The sequence below is a fragment of the Bombus vancouverensis genome, chromosome 14 (assembly GCF_051014615.1).
Source record: "Bombus vancouverensis nearcticus chromosome 14, iyBomVanc1_principal, whole genome shotgun sequence".
In the NCBI taxonomy this organism is placed as follows: Eukaryota; Metazoa; Arthropoda; class Insecta; order Hymenoptera; family Apidae; genus Bombus; species Bombus vancouverensis.
In genome coordinates, this window is record NC_134924.1 from 4,409,789 (window position 1) to 4,427,611 (window position 17,823).

The 17,823-nt window shown below is 40.0% G+C and overlaps 1 protein-coding gene across 4 annotated transcripts in view; it reads left to right on the top strand.

Moving 5' to 3' along the window:
- grh (grainy head) overlaps positions 1-17,823 on the top strand; it is a 161,794-nt gene that overhangs the window by 138,289 nt on the left and 5,682 nt on the right. For 3 of the 4 annotated variants that reach the window (XM_033343668.2, XM_033343666.2, XM_076624500.1), the window contains exons 7-13: positions 7,253-7,512; positions 9,278-9,446; positions 13,517-13,628; positions 14,009-14,103; positions 14,266-14,436; positions 14,558-14,743; positions 16,073-16,525. In XM_033343668.2, the coding sequence (XP_033199559.2) occupies positions 7,253-7,512; positions 9,278-9,446; positions 13,517-13,628; positions 14,009-14,103; positions 14,266-14,436; positions 14,558-14,743; positions 16,073-16,525 (1,446 nt within the window). The remainder of the gene's footprint in view (positions 1-7,252; positions 7,513-9,277; positions 9,447-13,516; positions 13,629-14,008; positions 14,104-14,265; positions 14,437-14,557; positions 14,744-16,072; positions 16,526-17,823) is intronic. The other variant, XM_033343667.2, reaches the window with a different exon arrangement.

The window sequence follows — 17,823 nt, forward strand, 5'->3', positions numbered from 1 at the left end:
GAAGTGTAGGTCCTCCATCAACTAACAGAGAGCAATTTCCTGAATCGAATCTCGACATGCGATTTGCTAATTCAACGCAACAATAGGGAGCCATTTTTAAAAAAGTTAATTACTGGGGATGAAAGTTGGATTCTCTACGACAACACTGCGTACAAGCGATCTTGGTCGAGTCGAAATAAGTGTCCTCCAACGGTAGCAAGACCCGAAAAAGGTGCTGCTTTCAATTTGATGGGACTGGAAGGGTATCCTCTACTATGAATTATTTCCAGAAGGGCAAACGATCAAATTGTTGATTTGTGATAATGGCTTCCTTAAGTTTTTCGAGTTGGGTGCAATATTTTTCACCCAACTCGAAAAACTTAAGGAAGTTATTGTTACAAAACGTCCTGCAGTGGTGAACAGACGTGGCGTTGTGTTCCACCACGATAACGTGAAGCCACACGTTTCTTTAGCGGTGCGAACGAAACTTCTAGAGTTTGATTGAGATGTTTTACCACATCCTCCATACTCTCCAGACCTTGCACCATCGGACTATTATTTGTTCCTCTCCCTAAAGAATTTTCTTTACAATAGAAAATTCAAATCAGTAAACGAAGTGAGAAACGGCCTCGAAGAATATTTTAAAAGTGAGCGAAGAGAATTTTGGAAAAATGGCATTATGAGGCTCCCTGAGAGATGGCAAAAGGTGGTAGAAAAGGATCATACATTATTTAAGAAAAGTACACTGAAGGAAATATATTTTATACTTACCTTCTATTTAACAAACGAAAAGAACTTTCCGGACAACCTAATAACAATCAAAAACTCTTTGATATAGCGAATAGAAGTATTTTTTACGATGTACGAAATTTTTGTATCGATATCTTAATTAGTTTGGAAGATACAATTTGAATAAAATTATCATTCACAGTAACAAGCGCTGCGTTTGTGAAAGAGATGATTTAATTTTGATTTCTAAGGTTTGATAGAGTTAATTGAATTGAATCATTTACATTTGCATCTTCGTTTGGTTTAGATGAGTTTTCATATTTGGAAAAAAAATTGTTCAGTAGCTAAGCATTAGTTGTAACAATTACCTAGAGATTTTGTTTAATTTTTGGCGAGGTGAATTATGCAGAAGTTAGGTCTTCAGAGAAGAAAAATGTATAATAATTGAATCATGGTTACGAGATAAGAGTTGCAAGTGTTGAAATTCAATCTCTTTGTTCCGAGCGTAGAATATACACGATCTATGGACACAAAGGAGATCAATCTTACACCTCGAATCTTGATCTCGACGTTTCAATCTCGAGGAATGTTATCGCAATCTCCATTAAAATCTAATATATTGACCGATTAATTCCATCATAAAACAAGGTCGGTCAGTGTTCAAACGTTGTTCGAATACTAATTACTTCGAATAATTCAAATAGACTAGATTTATCCAAGGATCGTACTCTTGAATAACTGTAAACTTCAGCTGTAGATTCCAGCTTCAAAAACATTTCGTATATATCCAATTGATCGATCGCAAATCTCTATAGGATTAATTCATATTTGCAACAATTGTTAGATATAATTAATCCAACTAATTTTTGTAGTTCAGGTAGCGAAAACTTCGTGAAAAAAATCACGCGAAATAGAAACTTCTTACGATCAAAACTTCTGACTGACAATAAGTTTTGGCAAAGCAGATTTAGAATTATGATACTGGAGTTTAGCAATAAGTTACAATAATAACTTTCGGCAAAATAGATTCGAAGTGAAAGACAGAATATAACGATTCTATGCGAGGTAGCTCATTCTTGTTGACGTACTAGAGTTAACAGAAGCAAAGATATGTCTGCTACGAACACCTTTTCCTCTTCCTACCCTGCTTTCCTTTTCTATTTTCTAAACATCTCTTCTTTTCCAATTACTTCCGTCTTCCTCCTAGTTGTTAAATGGAAGGACAGCATTTGATTAGACAAGACTTAAACGTTTATCGCAATCCCATCATGCAGACATAAGCTCTTCCATGTTTGATAATTTTCTACGCACTCTCTGAAGCAGAACTACACGGCTTGGTAACGATACTGGTCGATTTGCATAATCAACAACGCATATCTATCAGGAATATCGTCACGTTTGTTTGTAATCAATGAGAATCGTGTAATAAGTGCCACGTTCCTCTCCCCCGCCATCCCCGCATTTCCATCTTATTTCATTCGACTGGAAATCGCTGTAGAAAAATCCATGCAACGTAAAATCAAATTGCTACGATTAGATTAATACGATTCCATATCGGAAATATTTGCTTCGATACAAGTTACAATTTAGTCCAAGCGTAGAAAGTTCGAAACGGAATTTTAATGCTGATTATCGATAGAAATTATCGATAGTGAAGTACACTTCTTACCGATAAAATTATAATATACAGGGTGGTTGGTGAATGGTGGTACAAGCGGAAAGGGGGTGATTCTACGCGAAAAAAGAAGTAAAAAATATAGAATAAAAATTTTTTTTTTATTTTCTTTTTTAAATTTTTCCATCGAGACAACGATCTACAGTGGGATCCGTTATAACGTACCGCACGCGTACCGAGCGAAAATTCAAAGTCGATTTTCTCGAAAACAAAGCCTCAAACGAAAAATTTTTATTCTATATTTTCGACTTCTTTTTTCGCATAGAATCACCCCCTTTCCGCTTGTACCACCAATTACCAACCACCCTGTATATATCAGCATACCATACATAATTTAAAATCGATAATAAATATTGATTGTACGTTTTGAGGACATCTACAAGCTCTTTAATAATTTTAATATCACGCTGATATCACAGACATTTATACCAAGCCGTTCACTATAAAGTCATTCGCCAGATTTCTACCAGATTCATATCGTATTCGATATTCAATTTTCTCCGATTAAAATTACATTACGAATCCAACATCAGCCAAACAAAAAGTACAACACTCTAAAATCTTCCTTCTATCCGGCCACAAAATAAAAGATTTCAAAAGCTGCATTCTTAAAAACGGAAACCACAAAGTAGCTGTGAATCCGGCAGTTGTAGATCTGTCACGAACGCACAATTACAACAAGAAACCGTTCGTCGTAGCGCTGCGAAAAAATCGCAAGTTCCCTTAGGAAGATTCGCGTGTGAAGGAAAACCGCGCGGAAACAACGAATCGAGCCGCGTCGAATCGTCCGTATCGTAGGCAAATTGTCAGGCCCTCGGGGTCTCGACGCATAATTTTCGCCGCCGTCGAAGCCGCGCCGGCCCGCTCGCCGTGACCATAAGCGATTCATCACTCCCACGTACTCTCGGTTGTCACGCGTAATCGGCCGCTTCCGGAAACATTAATCGTTCGACGGGGCAACGGGCAGCTTATCCGCGCGAGTAAGTCATTAGCATTGCGGTTGACATTACGAATTAGAAAGCACACGCGTTCCGTTCTGCTCTGCTTGCACGCGGCTGGAAATAAAAGCGAATCGTTTCGTCCGGTTTATCTCTCGCCAAGTTCCTAATTAAAATATTCATATGTATTTCGTACCGTGTTACGCGCTCCTTAGAATCCTATATTTTTCTCTCTTCTTTACGTTTCTTTGTCTCTTTCCGATATGCAATATGTGAAGGATATATCGCAATGTACAAAGAATTCTCATGAAACTATGTAAGACTATTCTATAGAATTTTTAATCCTCGTATGCTTTTCCTTCTTTTTTTTAGCGCATCCTCTCGTTCCTCTTTTCATTTCGATTTTAGATAGCTGTTTTAGTCTTGCGTCAGGAATAACGTAATTTCGGATAAACTCGACGAGAATCAATGATTTCCGCGATAGAGCCGAATGAGCCAGCTAGCAAAGCGAAGAGAACACGTTGCATTAGACACAGCAAGCTGAGAGGCTTGTAATTACGGATTAAATCTCCGACGGTTTTCGCTTGCACGCGACGTTCCAACGTGTCTACATGTGTACCGTGTAATATTCGCTACGGGCTGCGGAGATACCGAACCAACGCGTCCAATAAAACAAAAGACCATCGGTAACCGGACAGATGTGCAATTTCACGAATACAAAATTCTTTTCATTTCTTCTTTCTTTTTTTTAAGTTGAAATCGATCTCGGTATGATAGCCTTTGTCGAAACGTCAACACTAAGACCATTATCGAGGTAACGAATTTTAGATCCTTTTGTTTGTGCAATTAGTAATAAAAAGAATACTTTTTCGATAGAATTCATAGAAATTTGTCTTTGTCTTTTCCCTTTTTCGATGTAATAAAAGACTTTGGTCTGGAGAAGAACGTGAATTTGGTAAAATTTGCAAGCTTTTTGTGCTTCTTTGGATTACCCATTTACGTAAAACATATATTAAAACCACCTGATTCGATCGTTTTATTGGCATAATTTGAGTAGCGTGCAATCGCCAATGGAGTGGAACAGATTGACTCTGGCAAAGATTAAAAGAATATGCTACGATCGAAGCATAATATAACGTTCTTAAATCGTCCACGATTAAAAAAAGAGCAGCTTTCAGTGACAATCTATTCTTCGTAATCGAAAGTTCTCGTTTTAATATATCGAGCAGAACGAAAAAAAGGGGGATAATCGAAGGTGCCATAATTTTGAACCTGTTTCGCCATTCGAGAATAAATGAACGACTAAAAATACTTATTAAATCGATGGGGAAGGGAAAAAACGAAAAAATCAATCTCATGACAGGCTCTTACGCACGTGGAAAAATCACTGTCACTAAACCGATCATTAAGAGTATTTATTAGACGAACGATCAGAATCTATACGACAATTTAGCCATTTTCCTGCGTTTCGTAATTTCGTATTATAAGCAGGTGCTTGGAATTTAAACACGATCGGTCACAGAATCTTTCGAGTTTTTCGTTCAGGCGATCTTAGAGAATTTCACCCATTGCATTCGTACCGATTTTGTTCAAGAATCTAGCGTCCATTTAACCCTTTGCACTCTGAATTTTATTTCAATTTTGTTACCAGCAGCTCCCAACGCTTTTAAGTGTTTTATTTGAAATTTACTTCAACTAAAAAATAAGACAATTTAAATAAATAAAGGAAGAAACAAAATCACTTAAATACCGTTTTTATTCACACTATTGTTGTATTTTGTACCTTTTAAGTGTATGATATATCTTGATACAATTTCCAGAATGCAATCCTGGTTTTCTTTCGCACGTTTCACAAAAAAAGGTAAGACTGAAAGAATGTCGAGTGGGACTCGACAAAGGAGATCCTGAGATAAAAACTGATGTCGTGTCACAATCGACATAGGAGTGCAAAGGGTTAAGACGTTCATTGAACAACAGAAATCCTAAACCACCACGATTTGGTCACCGAATCGTGACAAGGAATAGGACAAAAGATGAAAAAGAGTCGTTGCTCGATAATAAAGCATATATTGGCTGATCAGACAAATCGGGAAAAAAGTTAATTACGTTGTTTGTCCACGGTAAGCGCAATATTCATAATTACACGGCAAATGTTTATGCAAATTCACATTTCTATGAACGTAATTAGAGATATTGAACCTAAATTACATATTTATTTCAAATAGTGTAATACGTGTATTTCACTTGGGATATGTTACATATTCTTTCATATTATATATTGTTCCGTGTAACCTCGACATTTTTATGCCTTTTTCCCATACCTAAACGTATAAGCATCATCAATCTACAATAACATAACAAGTTAGAATTCATCGTGTCATGATCGCGCAGAATCAAACATCTATATCGCAGAACGATTGTAGGCAAAAACACGTGGCGACGTGTACGTTACACACGCTCCAACATCGTATGTAGAAGATCAATTATCAGTGAATACTAAGCAATTATGCAAAGAGTGAGAGACGATCAATAACAGACCACTAATAAAACTCCGCCTTGGAACGCAATTCAACGAATCGATCGAGCGAAAAAAACACATAAAAAAATTAGATCGTCGGACGATATTTAAGATAATCGATCGCGTTGGCCGCGTACACAAACGCCTCCAAAGCGGATCGATCGTACGATCGTATAATTCGTTTTTCATCGTTTGCTCTGCTATCTGGTTCGTTCGTGGATCTGCTATAAATTCAATTAAACCGGGAACCATTCGAGTAGCACACGCTTCCCGGCGTAATTAGTCGAGAAATCGTGGAACGAATGAAATAAGGATGGAAACGCGGGGATGTTATTATTTCTAATTATGGATGGCGGTTAACCACGTTATTGATTCAACAGGATAACGTGCAAGGTAGACGGGGGTTGTCCTGATCGGCGAAAAACCGCGGCAGACGCGATCTCGTTGCTTCTCGGTTCTGTTGGCTTCTCGTCGGTTCTGCCGGCTCGATGGATGGCTTCCGCGATGCCGTTCATCAGGTCGAGTAACGAGCTGCGGTAACCGCGTTACGTTCCTACCCAATGTTCGTCGAGAATTCTCGCATGAAGACGTACGAGGGAATAAACCATTCGGTTGGGCCGCTTATTAAGAAACCACCGGTGGGAGCGCGTGCGGCCAGCCCTGCTCAATTTTACGAGACCGCAATGGCCTATTCTACTCCTGGCCTTCGATCCTTTTCTTCCAGTGAAACCAAACGGCTGATTGTGAGAAACATGTGTATGTGAAAACAGTTAGAATTGCCGACAGATTCTGAATAAGCTTTGTAGGTCACGTAATTAGAAAAATTGTCCAATTTTTTGCGAAAGTCGTTGATGTATGGTTAGGAGGAATATGGTCAAAATTGAAAGTAACAAATTAACTCGGTATACAGATAATCGTTAATTGGACAAAGTGCTGACGGGTTTCATCGGACGATTTTTGTAGATTAACTTATCGACAGGTTTGTAGAAATTGTTGAACTTTTGGAGAGATTTATTAATGTACACAGCAGAGGTCTACAATCAAGTTGAAAATGACAAATTAACTCAATATTGAAGTAAGCGTGGTAGCGTAGTTCGTTAAAGTTCATCAGAGAGTAGTCGTTACTGGGATGCTGCTAGTTATGCAACCAGCGTTTGACCCTATCAGTTAAGGGTTAATAATTGAGGAAACGAGCGTGAATGCTTGTCAGCGTTTCACGGCAGATTTCTGAGATGTATAATTTCTATTTAGAAACCGGCAATTATCGAATGCTGGCCATAAGGGAAATAGGAAATGTATGATCAGACTAGGTAAATTTGTTATCCAGTTAAACACAACCATGGAACTTTTGTTACTTCTTATTTGATTATATGTTAACGAATTACTCATGGAAAACGTGGGTTTTTTACGCAGTCCTCCTTCGATTACACGGAATTATGTCCCGGTGGAACGGCTGCTGGAACCGCTGTTGTCCTCGAAAGCGGCGCGGTAATACACCATCAACCATTGCAACTGCAGCTACAGCAAAGCCACGCACAAGCACAAGTGCAACGCGGTGCTTTGGTTTCCTCCGCGGCGACCAACCCGAACCCTAACCCGAATCCTCCGAGGTCGCGACCTTGGCACGATTTCGGCAGACAGAACGACGCGGACAAAATCCAGATACCAAAAATGTAAGTATTTCATACGGCATTTCTATTATTTAAAAATTATCTAAGACGTCTTTTACGTTCAAGCAAATTTTAAAAATTTTACTCGTACTATTTTTCACAATCCCAAAAGACTTGGAAGATATTACCATAAATGAATTCTATGAATTTTAGTCAATAGGAATTTGGTATAGGTAGCATTACGATGTAGCAAAATCTCCGATCATTTCTGAACAGAAAGTTTGCAGCTGTACAAATGATAACTCGAATAAAATCTTATAAAATCTTCCCTAATTCCCTATCTTACAAACAATCTTAAAATTTCCCCAAAAACCCTAAAACCTTTGACGTGTTCAAAAAGAACATCGTCATTCTCCGCCAATGAAAACATTAAAGAGTCTACTGACAGCGAAAATTTACAAAATCTCCCCTGTCTCATTTATTTCCCCAACAACATTTTGAAACATCGCCAAACCCTAAAACTCTTCACGCGCTCGAAAAGAACGCTATCATCCTCCGCTAATGAAAACAAGTAGAAAGAATCTCTTGACATTAGGAACAGACGAAGACGTTGGTTCGTAACCTACACAGAAGTTGTAATAAGCTTACCAAGTAGGCGTCGCGCGTCGGTGTGGAGAACAGGAGCAGAGGGGCTCGCAGGCCGTTCACCCGGGCCAGGCTCGGTTATCGGCTCGCACGCACCGCACTGTCCCGGTTGTTCTCCACCCGGTGACCAATGCAACGGAAAAAACGCGGCGAATACAAAACCGCGACGCGTGTCGTCGCGCAAGATAAAGATAATAGGTCGGCGGCAGAAAGTTCGATGGTTGTAAGCGCGATAGGCCGCCACCGTGGAAAAGCTTCGCTCGGATAAGGATAATCGTGCCTTTTATTTCGCTTTTCGCGCAACTATATTTAGAGTGGCTAACCTAGGTTAATCGCGTCCTCGTCTCGAGAGAAACTGGTAGCTGGGCACATATTTGTCGCGTAATCGGTTTTAGAAAATAGCTTGAAAATTTTAGTCCTGAAAGGTGAAAAAGATGATTCGCTTAAACTTATTGCATCATGAATTTTTTTTCGATGATATACGTATATATTTATATACATATATTTAGCTATTTTGCTTCAGCATATTCAGATATAACTTATGCCCAGTACTCTTCAATTTTGTAATTTGGCGATCAAAGCCGGAATTATAATTGAATTTGATCTTTAACTCTTTATTCGAGGGAGTACGAAATTTGTTCGCTTTTTAAAAATGCCAAGTGAAGATTTCAAGATACTGATCGTAATGAAAAACATGGCATTTCCTAGTGTACACGTGAATCGGTATAAAAGATTCGAAAACAATTAGATGCATCTTAGTTCCGTCGCGCTGACTGACGTCATTCGTGCGGGATACTTGCGACGAAAACCGCAAATATTCGGATTCGAGAAACGATTTCTTAAAATTAAGATTATATTAAAACCATATAACACTGTCAACGTCGTATAATTATAAACTCATTATCTCTCTGTTTGTCTAGGACCGATTAGAAAAAAACATCACGTTGATTATAAGCGACGTTACCGTAATTATATCTTAATATATGAAGATTAGAGACTTCTTAAGAAAATAATCAGTAAAACCATTTGCACACGCGCTGTGGCCATGATCGAATTCTGATACATTTTTTACAATCGGTCGTTGATAAATCAATATGTTATTAGAACTGTCAATATATACCTACGTCAAATTATTCAAATCGATACAAAAACAATTTGTAATAATACGCCGGTCTGAACGCAGATTCTCCGCCTATGGGTTCAAGTATCACCTGGAGTCACCAATTAGCACGTCGCAGCGTCGCGAGGATGACAGAATCACATACATCAACAAGGGACAATTCTATGGAATCACGTTGGACTACGTTCCTGATCCGGACAAGCCAACTCTAAAGGCTGGGCAAACAGTTAAGGTAATGCTAAGCAACATTTAAAAGGAAATTTTGTATCTTTGATATTTACCATAAATCTGTCATCAATTACGTGAGTAATCATAATTACTGAATAATAGGATCATAATTATTCTATATTTCCGGATCTACTTTAAAAACTTTAATTTTCAATCAGTTAATCGGTCACTTCAGAATGATGTAAGCTTGATCGGTAGAATAAAAATGTAATCAAAGCAGGCTGTAATTATGAGATAACGCGATGTTTTCGCTTAGCGATAAACGATAATGGTATAAAGGCAGCTATGTCATTAGGTGCAGATGGATTACATGTGCATGTAATGTTACCGAAGGTAAAAAGGCAGATTACATATAATTAAAAAAAAAATTGAAATAAAAATGTTACGTGACGTTGTTAAAAACAAACATTGACTAACAAAAAGACACACGCGCCTTTGATTGCGAGCGTTTCAAAGTTAACAATCGCCCCCTAGCGTTCACCATAATGGCGGCGCACAGAAAACACCGTGCTACGTGGCGCCAAAAAACCCGCGACTCTAAAGTATAACATGACATGCGTGCAATATACGCGATCTATAATATCGTCACGCGAAACGCAGTGGTATTGCTCTTAAATCGCATTAGGACTGCGCATAGCATTACGCTTCGACTCCTACTAGAGATAGAATTCGCGCAGCTCGTCGAGAATCGAAAGAAGAAGTCGGACGAGGTCGTTTGTTCTCGCGACTCTAATTGGCAGCATGGCGCACCGTTAGCAATTTCCATTCTGATAAAGCTGCTGATTCTTTTCTCCCCCGCCTCCCTTGCTCTACCTCTTTCGCTAGAAGTTACGACTTCCTCGTTAATTGCTAATCGAGAGTCTAGCCGATCGTAGTAAGTCGAGCAAACTAGCTACGTACGAACATCTACACACGCGAACAGGGAGCCGCGAGTACAAATTCACCTCTTATCCGTTCGCTTCCCCTCTACGTTACTCTTTACTATTTCACTTTATTTGCACTTACGTACAACCTCGTCGCTATCCTTTTCTCCTGCTACACTCCAATCCACTCCTGCACCGTTGTTTTTCCTCTCTCCTATCTCTGTCAATGTCCAGTGGCGATCAGCCTGCCCTCTGCTTTCTCTGTCTCGTACAACTCCGTCTTCCTTGTAGCACTGTCTCTCTTGTTCTTGCTTTTATCTATTCACTTCGTATACTGTATACCATTCGTTATGTTTAAAACTCAATTTCAACTTCGAATGTGATTCGATATTTAAAGCTCCTGATTCTTGAATCTTGATAGATTTTTTGAGTCCTTGAAGCTTCGAGAGTTTTGGCAGATTTCAAAGTTTTGAAAGATCGGTATTAAATTTTTTGTATGAAGGGAAGAGAAACGTGACAAGTCACGTTGTAAGTGTTTCATAAAAGCAATTTTTAAACTCAATATATCATAATAAAACAGCCGCGAAATTGTCAAAACTTCAAGGTCAACCGATACACAAAAGTTCAAAAGTTTCGAGTACTAAACTATGTTCAAAGTGATTTGAATCTCTCGCGACATATACATATTCGGAACAATGCAAAATCTTCCAAAATGCGTTACAAACTATGTATGTACATAGTTTCTATTAACATGCCTTGTCTTGCTTTCGTATCGAACACTTTCTCCGTCTTTCTTTACGATGTAAATTTTACGCTAACCTCAGTCCGCCCATAAACTTGTATTTCCTCGACGAGCGCATTTCTTCGCCCATTCACCCGAATCACGAAAAATCCCTACCGGCGGCGTCGCTAGCGAACACGAGTGCGCATCGGTCTGCGCAGTGAAGCGTGCTTCTGTCGCGGCAGCCGATGTCACGCTCACGTGAAGCCTGCGTTATCATTGGCGGCTGAGCAGCGCTGATTTTTCATCAGCCAACCCCCGACAGATACACCGTCGAACGGTTGCCTGATTCTAAATTATTTGTCGGCAATCTGTACGCGGCGCACGGTACAAACGTTAACCCGCGAAAACGGCCCGGGGACACATGTTGTAAACTGGTCCGCGAAGGTTAACGTTATCTGATCTCGTGGCTTAAACGGCGGGACAATAAGGAACTGGACAAACACGCGATAGAGGTCTCTATTTGCCCGCACTGGTCACGCACACTCCACAATGTCCTCTATTGTAAATTCGATGATAACATTCTCTTAAATCTCTGTAGTTCAATAACGTTTATTTTATTATTTTTCGTTGAAATCTCGAAATCTTTCTCTCTTTCTCCTGTTCTATATCCTTATATCGAGCATACTCTATCTCAATATCGATGTTTATAAATCGTTGAAATATTCGAGAATCTACGAAACTCAAGATCGTTGAAGCTTACGACAATCACTTTTTAATCAATTCTTCAACAAAAACGACTATAGTCGCAAAGTTCAAATTCTCTATATAGCCTCACAACCGAGAAAGGTATCAACAGTCTTACACGTCTCTCTCTTGAATTAATCACGATGAACTCGCCAAATGCTTTCTATCTTAGTTTACCACGCAATGTTTAACACTCAATAAAACTCTCTCGCGCCCTTGAGCTACAATCTCGTATACCGAAACGTTATACCCATAATTACAGTGACGCGACGCATTATAAACGATCGAAGACCACCATATTAATCGAAAGATGGCGTCGTTCGATTAGTCGCTCGATAGCTGACGCGAATGGTGCAAAAGAATGGCGGCAAAATTGTCTCTCTATGTCTTTCTCAATTAATCAAAGTAATTGCACCTCACACGTTCGTTACATTTTTACCAATGAATCACGACCGCTCGGCTAGACACGTTACCGACGGAAAAACGTCGAGAACAAGGTTATCTTGGGATACACGGTCGTTTATTGGGAATTAGCAGTGTCGAATGGTGCAATTTATGCTACTGGATTATACGGTACGCCGTGATTTATACACACGTTCCTGTATGCGCGCGGTCGTTCGCTCGAGCGTGTCCTCATGTCGCGCGAACGATGCCACGCTCACGCGAATTTCGCGTGCCGCGCGACCGATGCGTCAGCAGATTCCGCGACGGTGTTCCGTTACCGACCGAGTATTGTCTCGTCACCCGACGGATCATTGTGGACAAATGATAACCGGGAGACGCGTCATGCTCGTCATTATGCGTACAATTTGAAAAATCTCCCACAATCAGCCACAACCGCTCATTGTAGCCTGTCCATGTCGGAATCTATAATCTGTGTTACATAATTATACGCTACCGTGTAATTTATGATCCGTGTAATCACGTGTGCGCTCGAGTCCACTTCTGCATAGCACCAACGAGAATCTAAAATTCTGAATTTTCGATTGACTTTTTCGCGAATTATTTCCTTTATGTGTATATCGTATCATGTAATTTTTTAATTTTTTTGCACTTATAAATTTTCTATATTTAATTTTAATGTAACACAACGATATTCACTTTTAATGTAATATAAAGACCACTTGAGAAATAAGAGGGGTAGTTCTATATCTTTACATGTCGAAATAGTGAAGAAGAGATGGAATAAATACGTATTTTTGTTCCGAGCTTCAAATTATAGTCACTTTTGTGCTCGCACGGTGTTTCTATATGCTTATTCCTGCGCCAAGCGTCCATAACGACCACCTTCTGTCTTAATGTGAGTCCGCTCACACCTGATCATTATTACCTCCAGTTCCGTGCCTATTTAGATCTCTAGATATCAAGTGTTGGTTATAAACAGATCAGTGATTTCGCCTCGCACTATTCGAGCCTGTCAAATGGGATTGCGGAACACGATAATAGATAGAATTATAAACTAAATTTATCTAAAACGAAGAAAAAGAAACATGTGAAAGTAGTCATTGAAAAAAGATGCCTACTTTATTCTAACCCTTAAATTCTATCCTCAGAGTAGTCGCAATAAAGAAACAGGTATTGCAGGAGTTAGTAAAATGTAACGGCGAAAAAGTTGTTTAACCCGTTGCTGAAAAAAGATAAGAAAGACAAAAGTAAACGCGTCAGCGGAAGCCATTCATCTGCCCTTATAGTATCTCGCTTAATAAAGTACTTACAGTGTTTTCTTGATGTTTTGTCGCGCAGAGCGTGGTAATGTTGATGTTCCGAGAAGAGAAGAGCCCAGAAGACGAGATTAAGGCGTGGCAATTCTGGCACGGAAGGCAACATTCTGTCAAGCAACGTATTCTCGATGCTGGTAAGTAAAGCGTGCAGAATCACCGAGTTTTCAGTCATCATTAAAACCAACCTCATGAACAAATAACCCAGCAGCGTACCGACCATTCCAATTACCTCCTAATCAGTTCGCGCATTCATCAAACGAAAAATAAATCTCACGCTATAATAACATTGTTGCATTGCATAATTTACATATGTCGTTTGATATTTTTTGCGCAAGCCGCTCGATAGTGGGATCGCCTCGAGGTTGGTAAGATTAAATTACAAAACCATACCTATCGTTGATCATACCCGTGTAGTATCTACGTACGTAGAATCGAAAAGAAAACGAAAATCACGCGCCCTTTCGAGGCATCGTAGAATGATTTGCAACTCTGACAACAATCTACACCATTACAGACACGAAGAACAGCGTGGGACTGGTGGGCTGCATAGAGGAAGTTGCACACAATGCGATCGCCGTTTATTGGAACCCACTCGAATCCTCGGCGAAGGTACGAGAGAGTCCTTCATCATTCATTAAAGAGATTCCATTTGCATTTAACGATCTATGGGAGACTTAAATGGAGCTGTGCTTATTCATGCACCGCAACAATCATACGATAAAGGTCTCTGGATTTTATCCGAATGATTTTCATGTACTCTCTACGTTGCAGATCAATGTGGCGGTACAGTGTCTCAGCACCGACTTCTCCAGTCAAAAAGGCGTAAAAGGTTTGCCTCTGCACATCCAGGTGGACACGTACGAGGAACCGCCACCCCACGCTCACACGTACACCCCACCCTCGCATCGTGGGTATTGCCAGATCAAAGTGTTCTGCGATAAGGTACCCAGTTTTTTTCTCTTCTTACACCTTCGAGTCTCGTTACGTCGTTTAATCGACGATTCGAACAAAATTACGAGAACCACATGATCTCATGAATCATCCTGGTGTTATTTACGCACAGGGAGCTGAAAGGAAGACTCGCGACGAGGAGAGGAGAGCAGCAAAGAGGAAGATGACGGCCACCGGTAGGAAAAAGCTGGACGAGCTCTACCATTCCGTCACGGAACGCAGCGAATTCTACTCCATGGTCGATCTTCACAAACCTCCCGTCCTCTTCTCGCCACCGGCGGAACATACCATAGACAAGGTACTCGTCGAGACTTCTGATTGGATAGAAGTTAAAGGAACTATTTACAAATAACTGTTTGTCCTACCTTTTATCTACTACTCTTTTTGTATTTGAAATTATGTATGTTGATACGAGCATGACAAGCATGCTTTTTTCAAAGAATTAATAGTCTATCAAGAGAATATTGTATCTAGTTTGCAAATACTTTTTCGTTTTACCATAATGCAAAGCATTACTCTGACGTCTCGAACATTAATACCTTCACGGACACCCACACACAGTTTAACTCGCGATCGCTACGCCAACGGAAGCCGTGAACGTGTTACTTGTTCGAGCCCGAGGCCTCGAAAACTGGCAAGAATTGTAATAGCTTGCAATTGGCTTTGAACGCGAACGAAAACGAAAACGAAACTAACCAAATTACTCAGTGAAAAGCAGCCCCAGATATGTCTGCGTAGTATCCACCACAATCCTCTGCTCTCAACACCGCCAAAATTCTCCACTAATCGCAACTTTTAAATCGCCATAACAAAAACCGTAACAGTTTCCGGGAACGAGCCGAAAAATTAGCCAACCATTCAGCACCTTAGGCAAATATAGAATTCTCTAAACTTGAAATTAGTAAAAACTTATAAACGCTCGATAGGAGATAAAACTAGTTCATTCGACTGCTATAAAAAGTGGCTAAGAAAACAAGTACATACCTTGCTTTACGAAAACGATGGATACAATATAGACAATGTGACAATTTATAGTGAAAGATAAAATTATTTGTACACGATTGAAATGTAGAAATAAAACAAATATTTTCTATATTATTAAATTTCAATATCTGTAACTGTATATGATACACAGATGCTTACAGTAATAAACGTATACAAAAACAAAAGTTAATCCGCAGGTACCAAATAACATCAAAGAAATATGTTGAAAAAATTTTGAAAAAAGATTGCAGAGATATAGAAACAGATTTCTTTACAAAATGAATATATTATCCACACCCAATAGATTGTAGTCAATTATTTGTCATAAACAGAAACCCACAGAGTATTAACTGTAATATTAATGAACATTAATTAATAGTACTATACAAATAGCTCTATTCTAACATCAAAATATTACCACTATGTGAATCTTGTCTTGTCAGAATTTAGCAAATAATTTAATTTACATTTCTTTGTATACATTTGTTACTATAAATTTCGTAATATACAGTTACATGTAATTCAATTTATTTAATGATATAGAATACATACTTTTGTCTCTCAGTGTAGCTCGTATCACGGAAAGTAGCTCGTTCGAAAAGGGATAGAAAAAATATACAATATGTTTCTTGTTCCACGACAGTTCTCTACGATGGAGTTGTCGGGCTTCTATGGAGGTGGCGGCGGGGGCGGTGGCGATACAGACACATCGTCCCTGAGTAATGGCGAGGGCGGAGGATTGAAGGCAGGGGGCAGCAGCCCTTATCCTGCCTGCGGCAGACCAAGCTTGCCAGCCCTCAAGTTCCACAACCACTTTCCGCCCGACAATCTAACTAGCCTGCACGACAAGAAGGACTCCTTGCTGATGCAGGTGCAGGAGCTTCAAGGCTCGGTGCTGCAGGGAGTGCAGCAAGCAGGTCTCGCCGGAACGGTGGTATCCGGGGTTGGGAATAGACTACATCTGCAACAGCAACCGCCCCATCTACGTCCAGCAGACTCCGAGGAACGAGTGATGCTGTACGTCCGCCAGGAGTCCGAGGACGTGTACACGCCGCTGCACGTCACACCGCCGACTGTTCAAGGACTGTTGAACGCTGTAAGAAATGTCAAGGATTTTTGTATGGAGCACACATTACATTATCCAAGTAGCACCGACACTATCAGTTAAAACACACACGTAGATCACTGCTCGTTGTCAGCCATTCCACGAATGAAAAAAATTCATCTTGATGAAACGCGAGAAGTTTAACCAAACGGGGTTTGCATTTGATTAATCGTACCATTAAGACGTATTAAAGGTCGTGGTGAATAGGTGATCCCGAGTTAAAGAGATACGTCGAGAATGTCGAATGAAAGTTGTCTCTCGACGAAGGTTTCTCTTTCCTGGAAATTGAGGTTCAGTTTCTTCGAAAATGAAGCTTCGAACGAGGTCGCTATAGTCTACTTTATTCTCGGCACACTTGTGCGACCAGGATTTTCAATAACTTGTCGTGGATACAGTGGAATGACTGAAGGATGAAAATACATACAATCGCCGACAGATAGCGATCGAAATACTTGCAAATCGTAACCATGTCGATCAACGTCGAAGCTCCTGCGGTGGACGCTCGGTCGGTTCCTAAAGGGCAGGAAAATGGTAGCGGTAAAATCACACGAGTACGCCGCGTACTCGCAGAAATGACAGCTAGGAACGTTGCATAAGTGAGCCACGTTAAGCCCGGGTGCGTTCGTGAGCGGCGATATCGCTCGTATTCGTCGTCTGTCTCTATTTATGCCGACGAGTACGTTTCGAAACCGGCACGGTAACAAATCCTCGGGTAGAAAGCGACACGCGGAACGTTTCGACGTTCGCGACGTAAACCGGCGATATCTTGACGTGGTCAATTTATCACATTTCCACGGAGCCATGTTCGATTTGACGCCTGTACCCCCGGTATGAATAATGAGTGATGCGCGAGAATAACACGAGATATACAAGATACACACCCATATGATATATATATATATAAATATGTATATGCATATGTATATATATACATATATTATATAATATATAGGTATAAATGTTAGCTATGCATGTAAGGGCATATTACACCATTTTATTAATACCTGTTGCACCGTTCCATTACGCTGATATTAATATTAATGCGCATGCATCACTCCTCCAAAATCCTTACAATAATTAATACGGACCGGAGCGCGGTGAATCACGCGCACGGATCATTAACCCCTGTGATCGCGAGATCGATGGTTTCGACGTTAGAGGTGCCGTTCTTTATATTTCTTTTTTTCTTTTTTTGTCTTTTTAACATTGTACATTATTGACCAACTGTAGACGTACGCAAGGTCGCATTGTTGTAATAACGATGAGAAGTGGCAGAAGAAAAAAGTGGA